Source organism: Pleurodeles waltl, chromosome 3_1, assembly GCF_031143425.1.
Source record: "Pleurodeles waltl isolate 20211129_DDA chromosome 3_1, aPleWal1.hap1.20221129, whole genome shotgun sequence".
NCBI classification, from domain to species: Eukaryota; Metazoa; Chordata; class Amphibia; order Caudata; family Salamandridae; genus Pleurodeles; species Pleurodeles waltl.
In genome coordinates this window covers 924,997,290-925,010,906 of record NC_090440.1, presented here as the reverse complement: position 1 = coordinate 925,010,906, position 13,617 = coordinate 924,997,290, and the positions used below count along the sequence as shown (strand labels likewise).

Sequence of the window (13,617 nt, the reverse complement as noted above, 5' to 3'; positions counted from 1 at the left end):
CAAAAAACACCTCTGTTTTCCTTCACAAATTTGGATGTGTCCACGTTGCGCTTTGGGGCGTTTCCTGTCGCGGGCGCTAGGCCTACCCACACAAGTGAGGTATCATTTTTATCGGGAGACGTGGGGGAACGCTGGGTGGAAGGAAATTTGTGGCTCCTCTCAGATTCCAGAACTTTCTGCCACAGAAATGTTAGGAACATGTGTTTTTTTAGCCAAATTTTGAGGTTTGCAAAGGATTCTGGGTAACAGAACCTGGTCCGAGCCACACAAGTCACCCCACCTTGGATTCCCCTAGGTCTCTAGTTTTCAGAAATGCACAGGTTTGGTAGGTTTCCCTAGGTGGCGGCTGAGCTACAGGCCAAAATCTACAGGTAGGCACTTTGCAAAAAACACCTCTGTTTTCCTTCACAAATTTGGATGTGTCCACGTTGCGCTTTGGGGCGTTTCCTGTCGCGGGCGCTAGGCCTACCCACACAAGTGAGGTATCATTTTTATCGGGAGACGTGGGGGAACGCTGGGTGGAAGGAAATTCGTGGCTCCTCTGAGATTCCAGAACTTTCTGCCACAGAAATGTGAGGAACATGTGTTTTTTTAGCCAAATTTTGAGGTTTGCAAAGGATTCTGGGTAACAGAACCTGGTCCGAGCCACACAAGTCACCCCATCTTGGATTCCCCTAGGTCTCTAGTTTTCAGAAATGCACAGGTTTGGTAGGTTTCCCTAGGTGGCGGCTGAGCTACAAGCCAAAATCTACAGGTAGGCACTTGGCAAAAAACACCTCTGTTTTGCTTCACAAATTTGGATGTGTCCACGTTGCGCTTTGGGGCGTTTTCTGTCACGGGCGCTAGGCCTACCCACACAAGGGAGGTATCATTTTTATCAGGAGACGTGGGGGAACGCTGGGTGGAAGGAAATTTGTGGGTCCTCTCAGATTCCAGAACTTTCTGCCACAGAAATGTTAGGAACATGTGTTTTTTTAGCCAAATTTTGAGGTTTGCAAAGGATTCTGGGTAACAGAACCTGGTCCGAGCCACACAAGTCACCCCATCTTGGATTCCCCTAGGTCTCTAGTTTTCAGAAATGCACAGGTTTGGTAGGCTTCCCTAGGTGGCGGCTGAGCTACAGGCCAAAATCTACAGGTAGGCACTTTGCAAAAAACACCTCTGTTTTCCTTCACAAATTTGGATGAGTCCACGTTGCGCTTTGGGGCGTTTCCTGTCGCGGGCGCCAGGCCTACCCACACAAGTGAGGTATCATTTTTATCGGGAGACGTGGGGGAACGCTGGGTGGAAGGAAATTTGTGGCTCCTCTCAGATTCCAGAACTTTCTGCCACAGAAATGTTAGGAACATGTGTTTTTTAGCCAAATTTTGAGGTTTGCAAAGGATTCTGGGTAACAGAACCTGGTCCGAGCCACACAAGTCACCCCATCTTGGATTCCCCTAGGTCTCTAGTTTTCAGAAATGCACAGGTTTGGTAGGTTTCCCTAGGTGGCGGCTGAGCTACAGGCCAAAATCTACAGGTAGTCACTTTGCAAAAAACACCTCTGTTTTCCTTCACAAATTTGGATGTGTCCACGTTGCGCTATGGGGCGTTTCCTGTCGCGGGCGCTAGGCCTACCCACACAAGTGAGGTATCATTTTTATCGGGAGACGTGGGGGAACGCTGGGTGGAAGGAAATTTGTGGCTCCTCTCAGATTCCAGAACTTTCTGCCACAGAAATGTTAGGAACATGTGTTTTTTTAGCCAAATTTTGAGGTTTGCAAAGGATTCTGGGTAACAGAACCTGGTCCGAGCCACACAAGTCACCCCACCTTGGATTCCCCTAGGTCTCTAGTTTTCAGAAATGCACAGGTTTGGTAGGTTTCCCTAGGTGGCGGCTGAGCTACAGGCCAAAATCTACAGGTAGGCACTTTGCAAAAAACACCTCTGTTTTCCTTCACAAATTTGGATGTGTCCACGTTGCGCCTTGGGGCGTTTCCTGTCGCGGGCGCTAGGCCTACCCACACAAGTGAGGTATCATTTTTATCGGGAGACGTGGGGGAACGCTGGGTGGAAGGAAATTCGTGGCTCCTCTGAGACTCCAGAACTTTCTGCCACAGAAATGTGAGGAACATGTGTTTTTTTAGCCAAATTTTGAGGTTTGCAAAGGATTCTGGGTAACAGAACCTGGTCCGAGCCACACAAGTCACCTCATCTTGGATTCCCCTAGGTCTCTAGTTTTCAGAAATGCACAGGTTTGGTAGGTTTCCCTAGGTGGCGGCTGAGCTACAGGCCAAAATCTACAGGTAGTCACTTTGCAAAAAACACCTCTGTTTTCCTTCACAAATTTGGATGTGTCCACGTTGCGCTTTGGGGCGTTTCCTGTCGCGGGCGCTAGGCCTACCCACACAAGTGAGATATCATTTTTATCGGGAGACGTGGGGGAACGCTGGGTGGAAGGAAATTTGTGGCTCCTCTCAGATTCCAGAACTTTCTGCCACAGAAATGTTAGGAACATGTGTTTTTTTATCCACATTTTGAGGTTTGCAAAGGATTCTGGGGAACAGAACCTGGTCCGAGCCACACAAGTCACCCCACCTTGGATTCCCCTAGGTCTCTAGTTTTCAGAAATGCACAGGTTTGGTAGGTTACCCTAGGTGGCGGCTGAGCTACAGGCCAAAATCTACAGGTAGGCACTTTGCAAAAAACACCTCTGTTTTCCTTCACAAATTTGGATGTGTCCACGTTGCGCTTTGGGGCGTTTCCTGTCGCGGGCGCTAGGCCTACCCACACAAGTGAGGTATCATTTTTATCGGGAGATGTGGGGGAACGCTGGGTGGAAGGAAATTCGTGGCTCCTCTGAGATTCCAGAACTTTCTGCCACAGAAATGTGAGGAACATGTGTTTTTTTAGCCAAATTTTGAGGTTTGCAAAGGATTCTGGGTAACAGAACCTGGTCCGAGCCACACAAGTCACCCCATCTTGGATTCCCCTAGGTCTCTAGTTTTCAGAAATGCACAGGTTTGGTAGGTTTCCCTAGGTGGCGGCTGAGCTACAAGCCAAAATCTACAGGTAGGCACTTTGCAAAAAACACCTCTGTTTTGCTTCACAAATTTGGATGTGTCCACGTTGCGCTTTGGGGCGTTTTCTGTCGCGGGCGCTAGGCCTACCCACACAAGTGAGGTATCATTTTTATCGGGAGACGTGGGGGAACGCTGGGTTGAAGGAAATTTGTGGCTCCTCTGAGATTCCAGAACTTTCTGCCACAGAAATGTGAGGAACATGTGTTTTTTTAGCCAAATTTTGAGGTTTGCAAAGGATTCTGGGTAACAGAACCTGGTCCGAGCCACACAAGTCACCCCATCTTGGATTCCCCTAGGTCTCTAGTTTTCAGAAATGCACAGGTTTGGTAGGTTTCCCTAGGTGGCGGCTGAGCTACAGGCCAAAATCTACAGGTAGTCACTTTGCAAAAAACACCTCTGTTTTCCTTCACAAATTTGGATGTGTCCACGTTGCGCTTTGGGGCGTTTCCTGTCGCGGGCGCTAGGCCTACCCACACAAGTGAGATATCATTTTTATCGGGAGACGTGGGGGAACGCTGGGTGGAAGGAAATTTGTGGCTCCTCTCAGATTCCAGAACTTTCTGCCACAGAAATGTTAGGAACATGTGTTTTTTTAGCCACATTTTGAGGTTTGCAAAGGATTCTGGGGAACAGAACCTGGTCCGAGCCACACAAGTCACCCCACCTTGGATTCCCCTAGGTCTCTAGTTTTCAGAAATGCACAGGTTTGGTAGGTTACCCTAGGTGGCGGCTGAGCTACAGGCCAAAATCTACAGGTAGGCACTTTGCAAAAAACACCTCTGTTTTCCTTCACAAATTTGGATGTGTCCACGTTGCGCTTTGGGGCGTTTCCTGTCGCGGGCGCTAGGCCTACCCACACAAGTGAGGTATCATTTTTATCGGGAGACGTGGGGGAACGCTGGGTGGAAGGAAATTCGTGGCTCCTCTGAGATTCCAGAACTTTCTGCCACAGAAATGTGAGGAACATGTGTTTTTTTAGCCAAATTTTGAGGTTTGCAAAGGATTCTGGGTAACAGAACCTGGTCCGAGCCACACAAGTCACCCCATCTTGGATTCCCCTAGGTCTCTAGTTTTCAGAAATGCACAGGTTTGGTAGGTTTCCCTAGGTGGCGGCTGAGCTACAAGCCAAAATCTACAGGTAGGCACTTTGCAAAAAACACCTCTGTTTTGCTTCACAAATTTGGATGTGTCCACGTTGCGCTTTGGGGCGTTTTCTGTCGCGGGCGCTAGGCCTACCCACACAAGTGAGGTATCATTTTTATCGGGAGACGTGGGGGAACGCTGGGTCGAAGGAAATTTGTGGGTCCTCTCAGATTCCAGAACTTTCTGCCACAGAAATATGAGGAACATGTGTTTTTTTAGCCAAATTTTGATGTTTGCTAAGGATTCTGGGTAACAGAACCTGGTCCGAGCCACACAAGTCACCCCATCTTGGATTCCCCTAGATCTCTAGTTTTCAGAAATGCACAGGTTTGGTAGGTTTCCCTAGGTGGCGGCTGAGCTAGAGGCCAAAATCTAAAGGTAGGCACTTTGCTAAAAACAGCTCTGTTTTCTGTGATGTGTCCACGTTGTGTTTTGGGGCATATCCTGTCGCGGGCCCTAGGCCTACCCACACAAGTGAGGTATCATTTTTATCGGGAGACTTGGGGGAACATAGAATAGCAAAACAAGTGTTATTGCCCCTTGTCTTTCTCTACATTTTTTCCTTCCAAATGGAAGACAGTGTGTAAAAAAGACATCTATTTGAGAAATGCCCTGTAATTCACATGCTAGTATGGGCACCCCAAAATTCAGAGATGTGCAAATAACCACTGCTTCTCAACACCTTATCTTGTGCCCTTTTTGGAAATACAAAGGTTTTCTTGATAGCTATTTTTTACTCTTTATATTTTAGCAAATGAATTGCTGTATACCCGGCATAGATTGAAAACCCACTGCAGGGTGCAGGTCATTTATTGGCTCTGGGTACCTAGAGTTCTTGATGAACCTATAAGCCCTATATATCCCCGCAACCAGAAGAGTCCAGCAGACGTAACGGTATATTGCTTTCGAAAATCTGACATTGCTGGAAAAAGTTACAGAGTAAAATGTAGAGAAAAATTTATGTTTTTTTCACCTCAATTTCAATATTTTTCTTTTTCAGTTGTTATTTTCTGTAGGAAACCCTTGTAGGATCTACACAAATTACCCCTTGCTGAATTCGGATTTTTGTCTACTTTTCAAAAATGTTACGGTTTCTGGGATCCAGCGTTGGTTTCATGCCCATTTCTGTCACTGACTGGAAGGAGGTTGAAAGCACAAAAATCGTAAAAATGGGGTTTGTCCCCGTAAATTGCCAAAATTGTCTTGAAAAATTGGGTTTTCTGATTCAAGTCTGCCTGTTCCTGAAAGCTGGGAAGCTGGTGATTTTATCACCGCAAACCCTTTGTTGATGCCCTTTTCAGGGAAAAAAACACAAGCCTTCTTCTGCAGCCCATTTTTCCCAATTTTTTGAAAAAAATGAAATTTTCACTGTTTTTTGGCTAATTTCTTGGCCTCCTTCTGGGGAACCCACAAAGTCTGGGTACCTCTAGAATCCCTAGGATGTTGGGAAAAAAGGACGCAAATTTGGCGTGGGTAGCTTATGTGAACAAAAAGTTATGAGGGCCTAAGCGCGAACTGCTCCAAATAGCCAAAAAAAGGCTCGGCACAGGAGGGGGAAAAGGCCTGGCAGCGAAGGTCTGTGGGCAAGAGGTCATGGTGTGTGGAAATGACTGACTTCTATGATTACTGATACTATTGATTGTCATTGCTATTGATTTGTAGTAGTAGGAGTGTCAGTGAGAACTACTCTAAGTGGAGCCAAAAGGTCCATCAACCTAGAAACACGTCCCATTATAAATAAATGTCAATTCAAATAAGGTCAGTCGCGCTAACATGGGCACAGAGAGATTAAATGATTTTCCCCCTTTCCGAGGATGCGGAGCTAACGCAGAGGCTGGAAGCTGGTTTCAAGGTCTAAGGTCGGCTGCTCTGGCCATATAGCCACAATACCACGCAGAAAACCAAACCAAAAAAAGACAACAAAATCCCAGCAGTTTATAACAAAGATTATGGAAAAGAAAGATGCAGCGTTCTTAAATTAGGCGCCTACCTTGCAAAACTTGTCAACCTCAAGCTATTGATGAATTAGAAATTGTAATGCTTTGTCTTTCGCTAGGCACGCCCCCCTGCATACCCAACACAGATTAACTGTCTGCGGTTAACTGTTTGGCACAAGTGAAGAGGCGTGCCCTTTTTTAGTGACCGCCTCTCGGTGCCACTTTGACGAATCAAAACGTAAGGCTGCAAGAGGCAGAACCACTCACAAAGTTTGTTGTCACAAAAGAGTCGTGATTTACTGCCAGAGTCTCCCGGACCAATAGAATGGTGGAACGAGTAACCACCACCGTCCACTCAGAGGTTGACTTCATATTATGAGGCGTAATTCGGGGCGCGTGAAAGACATGCACGTGGGGTGCACTGGAGGGACGTGCATGTCACGTGACACTAGCGGCGTCTCTACGTCGCTTCCTGTGATGGGAGCCAGTGGCTGGCAGGAGCGCTCATCTAGTTCGCTTTAGCAGCACAGCTCAGCTCCCGCGGGCCCGGTCTTTGTGCATCGCAGCAGCCCCCATGCTGTCCGGAAAGAAGTCCGAGCTTAGCCTCAGTGGCAGCGGCGCGGCCGCCGGCGGCGGGGGCGAGAACGGCCTGGACTCTCAGCCTCCATCTGGGGTAGCTTCATCCTCCTCTTCGGACAGTGGCTCAGCGGCCGAACGGACCCCGCGCAAGAAGGAGCGAGCCTCGCCTGGTGGTGAGCCCGGAGCCCCGGGGAGTTTGGGGGGCACGGACAGCGGTCAGCCAGATACCCCCGAGGGGAGAAGGACCAGCCGGCGCAAGAGAGCCAAAGTAAGTGTGCTATGTGCTTGCCCATCCTAACTGAAGAACGGGATGATACGAGCAGATTGGGATCGTGGGGCCTGTGCAGGTGTTCTCATGTACAAATAACAATAATGTATTTGTTGGCTACACTTTTAATCACTGGTGTATATATTCCCCAGGAGATCACAGATCTCTACTGGCCAACGTCACCTCCCCTAAGTGTGCATAAACGCTTGAATATATTAACAGGCCCCGCCACGAGTCTAGACATATACATGCTCTTATGATACCAGCTCGTTATGAAAAAGCACAAACGCTAGATTATGTTGGGGGATGGCCTTGACATTGTGCAGTGCTAGTTCTGCGTTGATGGCATCTCGGCCATAGCATGTTTAAACACACCTCGCCTCTTTGCACGAGTGTGCATAACTGCATTCACGTTGGTAGCAGCTAAAGATGGAGAACACCTGTGCTGGGTGCTGGGGTAGTACATTCTACCGGTATCCAAAGTTAGTTACTTGTCCGGTTGATCTCTCCCACCCGTTAGTGTAAACAAATGCTGTCTTGTATTCAAGATCCCTCAACGAGTGTGCACGAGGAGATCAGTATTGGTGTAAGGTTCGGCTGAGAGTGAACACTTACGCGTGTCTTCAGGTAAACTATTACAAGCGTACTCACAAGCATAGGCTACTGTTGATAAGCGCCCATCATGATTGTTCTTGGGGTATCATGTCCAGCCTCATCACTTGTGGCTGCGCAGAAAGACAGGTTTATATTGGCTTAAGCTTTGAATAACAACGTGTGGACAAAAACATGATACCTATGAAATCTTAAACGTGTTTGTATACATTTGTGGTTACTAGCATAAAACTCACCTTGCGTGTGCCTATGCAGACAGACTACTTGCAGTAGAAGGACATACATGCAAGCCATTAGAATGTTTGCTTCAGAGTCAGCACTTACACGTTTTGCCCTCTTTGTGGCCCCCATAAGAATCCCAACACGGGTGTTTATTAGCCGTGCGCCCTAGTCACATAGGAAGCTCCCACTGCAAATGTTTACAAGCAGTCTTTGTTTTTAACTAGAACATCCCAGTTTGATTGCATGCGGTCGCTGTTTCCATGTCGTTTATGAAACTCGGCTTGTTTACTCTTTCATAGTCCCGAATGAAGCACAATTGCGAGCGTTTACAAGCTCTACTTCCCAGTCACATATGAAGTTCCCAGTGTATTTATTTAACACTACCGCATAGTCACATACTAATTTCCAAATCTTAGTGTTTACAAACACTGGTTCATAGTCGGACATGAAGCTACAAATGCTTTTACAAGCACTGCTCCCTATTCACATACGAAGCTCACAGTTGGACTGTCTTACACAAAGTGCTGTGAAGTTAGTAATTACACTCCCGATGTAATTGGCACGAGGCAATGCTTTCTGATTACATGGGTGACGCTTCCAATAGAAGTGCTTATAAATGCTGCCTTTTAGTCCCGGATTAAGTTCCCACTGCCAGTGTTTAAGATCCTGCTCTCTAGTCCCATGAAGCTCCTAGCGTGGGTGTTTACAAACGCTGCTTCCTAGTCACAAGTGAAGCTACCACCGTGTTGAACACTCTTCGTAGTCCCATATAACAGTCATATTTTACATGTTTACGAATGGGGACCTAGCCAATTTAAACGACTAAATGTTGCTTCGTAGTTAGTCTCCCATGTCTTTCTTGTTGCGAGTGGACTCGCGAGGATTCCCCGTTTTAAATTCTCCTATACAGCAGTTTTAAACACCGTTCGATTCACGCGTCTTCCAGCATACGAGTTCACGTGAACAGGTGCCAAAACCTCCCAGTGGAGGCGGCACTTAATCTGCTCTCGTCACACGAATCTCCCAGGCAGTGAGTGTTTGCCATGTTTTGGTTCGATTTTAAGAAAGAAGCTTGAAGCACAAACTTGCTCATCTGATGCTCATAAACCCAATTAATTTTAATGTCCGACAACTTTCCAACCAGGGTGCGCTTAAGCAGCAGTTGCTATAACTGAGTATATTTCCAGACAGACGCACATACACACAGTTGGCTGTTCCCTGAAGACTCTGTCGTCACCGGAGTGTGAACCACCCTGTTCACTAATGTTGCCTCACAGTGAGAGTTTCTGAACAAATTACTTTGAAAAACTTCCAGCAGAGGTATGCCTAAATAATGGCACATGTGGCTCATGCAAGCCCCCAGCGTCCCTAATCAAATATATGATGTTTGTAGGGCGTGTGCACGCGCAAACTGCTCGTGTGAAGGTGCAAAGCCTTGCCCAAGAAATAGTACATAAACGGCTCTTTTCCACGAGAGAAGCTTTAAATATCTGCTTGCTAGTCCTACAGTGGATGTGCTGAAGTAGTGGCAGCTGTTCATAAGAAAACGCTAATAAAACCAATGTTTTCCATTCGTTTGAGAAGTTCCCGAAGTGCCATCTACTTTTGTATACGTGTAGATCCCATGGCTCCTGTAACCATGAACTGAGAGCCTCCTTGTGACAATCTCCCACCAAGAGTTAATGAAAAAAGTTGGAGTTTACATTAGAGGCTCTGAACGAGAGTTTATTTAAACATCGGTTCATAATCGTGACATATTTACTTGAAGAGAGAGCAGGAGCAAAATTTCCATTATGTACGAAATCTCGCAAATAGTTTATTTGCACATAGGATATAACAAATAATAAGAAGCTTTTACCCACAGGGCCTACATATATTGGTTTGTTTGCACAAGGAACATTTTTTAACCTGTTCATAAGCACAAGAGTAGCTCATAAAGATTGTGTGCAAATGACTTACTATTCATGGGAGGTTTCCAGCAACCAAGCTCAGTCAGCATCCCATACTCTGCACTAGAAGCTCCCACTGAGAGCGCTCAAGAGTTTTTGAGATTAGCTTGCAAGAGTGTGCAGACATAGCTTCATATTTATGAGCAAACCTTTCCTCCAGGTGAATGCATTATTGTTTATTTTTTTGGGTTATTGATATACTATCGACCTCTCTTGAAAGGAACATATTATTGCTGTATGAAAAACAAATTTGTTTTAGTGGGGTCTTCTCGTGTGACTTGTTGGGTATAGAATAATCTAGTGTTTTGGAACTTGTTCTGGATTACACAAACCAGGATATGATTGGGACGGATGTGTGAAAATCTAATGGGGGCAGTATTAGAAGGCAGATTGTACATTTGGTCTTTTGATGGTGCAATTTACATTATACTGGCTTTCCTTTTGAGGCTTAAGTAGTTATGGTGATGTGCCCAAAATCATCACTACTTTTTTGCTGTTCAAGTTGCGAAGCTTGAGTTGAAACCCAGATGTCCACATTCCAAGAAAATAAACCTATCTGCTAGAGAACCATAGTTCTAGTACTCTGGGTTGCTTTTCAAGCAAGTAGAGCTTCCAAAACATGTGCAGATCAAAGTTCCTCTGCACCAGAGAAAAACGTTTATGGGGAATTGTCATGAGGCATTTATCCAGTGAACTGCTACTATTGGTGTGTCCTTGTGCTTCTGGAAGTGTAAGTAAACAAATAGGGTTTTTATCTGCATCACATTTATACAGTGGGAATTCCAACAGAGTTTTTATTCCTAATACATTTTCCTTTTCCATATTAAAAAACATGAGCACCGGATCATGCTTCAGGTAAGGGTACTTCTGCTTTTTTTCCCCATAGTTCCTGTAAAGCTTGTTAGTTTTGTTAAGTTGATCTATTTGTCCCAGCGCAATTGCTAATATTTAGTTTGATTGTAGCAGGGTGTAACTTCAGTCTTATGCACTCACGCTGTAAGTTGATAAACACCTTGCTGGCAATTTGATAAATTATACTTGTATGTTTAATCTAAAGGGCATTTGTACAACCTACTCGTGGCACACAGAACTTTGATTCTTTATGTTCTGTAAATCTGTTTAAAACATCATTTCGATTTCATATCCTCCTATTTCCCACATGGTGGGCGCCAATTTGCTACATCGTATGTTTGGAATTGGTACAGGAAAAGCAGGGTTTATTGAAACACGGCCAAGGCTGATTATTGTATGAGACGTCTTTGTCTACAGTGTCAGAGTGAGCAAAATAAAAATACATAGACCGGAATGCGGCCCAAACGATTGTCAGTGGCTGAGATTAATTCAAGTATTCCTTCTACCACTTTGTTGCAGTAGGTGCCATAAGTGCGACATGTATGCCTACGTATGGGCCCGGTGCTCACCTAGTCATAGGACTCACATGAGGCCTAACAAGCCAAAATCAGGTTTGCTTGTTTTCCCATCCAGTGGAGATCCGGTCTGGCAGTATGGTCTGGACTCTTCATATTGGAAGTGGACCAAGACTGACTTGCTCACATATTTACATTTAACAATGTTTATCTGTCAAAGTATTTAATACATATCTTGCATAGTTCTCTTAAGTTTCCTGCAGGGCACCACAGAACAATATAAAAATAAAACTGTTCTTCACTGCGACAGGAAGGACTTTCTTTTCTACTGTTGTTTGGTAAGAACAACTTACTTTTTTTAAGTTATTAACTTAACTGGAAAATTACAACTACTGGTATTTAATTCGAGTTTTAAAATAGTATAAGTGATGATGGGGTGGGAGATATAAGAACAATCATTTGCATTGCAATGGGTCTCGCAGTTGCTCGAGTTACAGCGATTAGCTGTGTAAATTTCTAACTGGAATTTTTGGACTTTCCTTGCCACTTAAATTGAAAATGAGAAGTAAAACAGTTGACACAAGCGAGCCGATTCAAAGTGCCATAGCCACCATGAGCATGAAGGAGAAACACAAAAAAAAGAAGTTTGCTTGCAGTCAAACGTATTCGCAATCATGCACTTATCCAAGTAACAGGGCCTGTCTAGAAGGTGGTAACAAAACCACTCAGGGAGGGACAAAAGTAAAGCATTTGCCAATGATAACAATGGATTTTTGAAAGGCAAGCCCACAAATGAGTGAAAGTGATGGGCGTGCAGTGGGAGTGGTGAAAGGCCCACAATACTTACAGCAGGTCAACGCGTATGTGCGCTCGACCTAAAAATGAGTGGATGAGTTGTGATAACGGATGCACCTGTGCGCATGGATCTGGTTAGAGTGGCTGGGAAGGTGAGTTCATGAACAGGTAGCATTGTGCTTGGGGACAGAAAGTGGACAAGACATTGTAGTTAGTGGTTCAGCAGTGAGAATGATGGGGCAAGAATGTGGTTTAGAAGTATTAAGAACTAAGAGATGTGACCGTACTTAGAGGAAAGGAGACAGCTCACTGAGTTACTGTCTTTGGTCAGACAGATTGTAATACATTCAATACAACCGAGCACAGACATGTTTCTTGTGTTGTACTTCTGAGACGTGTGTGTATAGAAGAAACATAAATGTAATGCCATGAATCTGTTCTGGCGATGACATAAATCACAAGGGCTAAAGGCAGCTTAGTTTGGAAATATCACCTGAACGCCACGATGTCACTTTAGGAACATATTGCACAAGTTACCAGTTATGTATTTTTCATATTACTTCTCTTTTCCATATTCTTTATTTTGGTACACTTATCAGGCAAACAGTGCTTTTTCAATCACGATTTTTTAAAAAGAGCGTTTGATTAGATTTTTCAGTAGCAATACTAATAACGTGCACACTATGCAGGTCCTCGAGACGAGTCTTCAGAAGTCTCGCAAGGAAATCTCCAAACCTCATTATCGCCTTCTGCCACACCTTAAGTATTCTCCCTCTCCATCCCATAATATGACCACCATCGATCCCATACACTGGAGTGTTTCTTTGGGCATCCACGTGCTACATAGGCTCGTCTAGCTTAGCACAGAGGTGCATGCCTGCTCTCCAGTCTCTCAGTGAGGTTGGGGGGGGGGGACATTCGTCCTCTTCCAGTATTTGACAATATATCTTTGCCTGTAGCCTTCCTAAACATATCACAAAATGATGGACGGAGTGTTGAAACTTTTCACTCACTCACCCCCAGTCACAGATCTGGTTTAATCCATCGTTATTTTGCCTGCCACGTCACCCCAGTTTAGACCCAGCTATGTGCAAATCAGTCTTGACCCTGCTTCCAACGTCCAAACTGGGGTGACATGGCAGGCAAAATAACGACGGATTAAACCCAGATCTGTGATTGTGGGCGAGTGTTGGAAAAGTTTCAACATTCTCTGACTGGGGGGTGGGTGAGTGAAATATCTCAACACTCCGTCCATCTTTTTATTTTGTGGATGTTGTCCACCCCTGGGGCCTTGCAAGTCATCTAGCATCACAAGTAGGGGAACTTTAGGGGAGGCCTTGATCTGATAACCCAGTACACCTGAGGGTGTTTTAAATATACTAAGCCAGTATTGTTGAATAATCGAACATTTCCAGACCATATGGAAGAAATCTCCCATGTTGTCCCAGTGTACAGTGCAGATGGGCGCCAAGAGTTTTCAAGCTTGCCATAATCGTCTGGACATGTAATATGTACCGTCTCCTATATACTTGTGATGTACCTTCTTTAAATATGGGACCCACGAGGAGTCAGTCGCGCCTCTGGAGGGTTATATTCTGGCGGTGAGGACTTTCCGATAGCTTTATAAAGGCATGTGTTAGCTGAAAGGAAAGGTCTTTTTTTTTTCTCAGATACATCAGGCTT

General features: G+C 45.2%; 1 protein-coding gene across 3 annotated transcripts in view; it reads left to right on the top strand.

Moving 5' to 3' along the window:
* The first annotated feature begins 6,596 nt into the window (after positions 1-6,596).
* Positions 6,597-13,617, top strand: part of KDM1A (lysine demethylase 1A) — a 590,627-nt gene continuing 583,606 nt past the window's right edge. For all 3 annotated transcript variants that reach the window (XM_069223917.1, XM_069223918.1, XM_069223916.1), the window contains exon 1: positions 6,597-6,989. In XM_069223917.1, the coding sequence (XP_069080018.1) occupies positions 6,717-6,989 (273 nt within the window). In that variant the 5' untranslated portion in view covers positions 6,597-6,716. The remainder of the gene's footprint in view (positions 6,990-13,617) is intronic.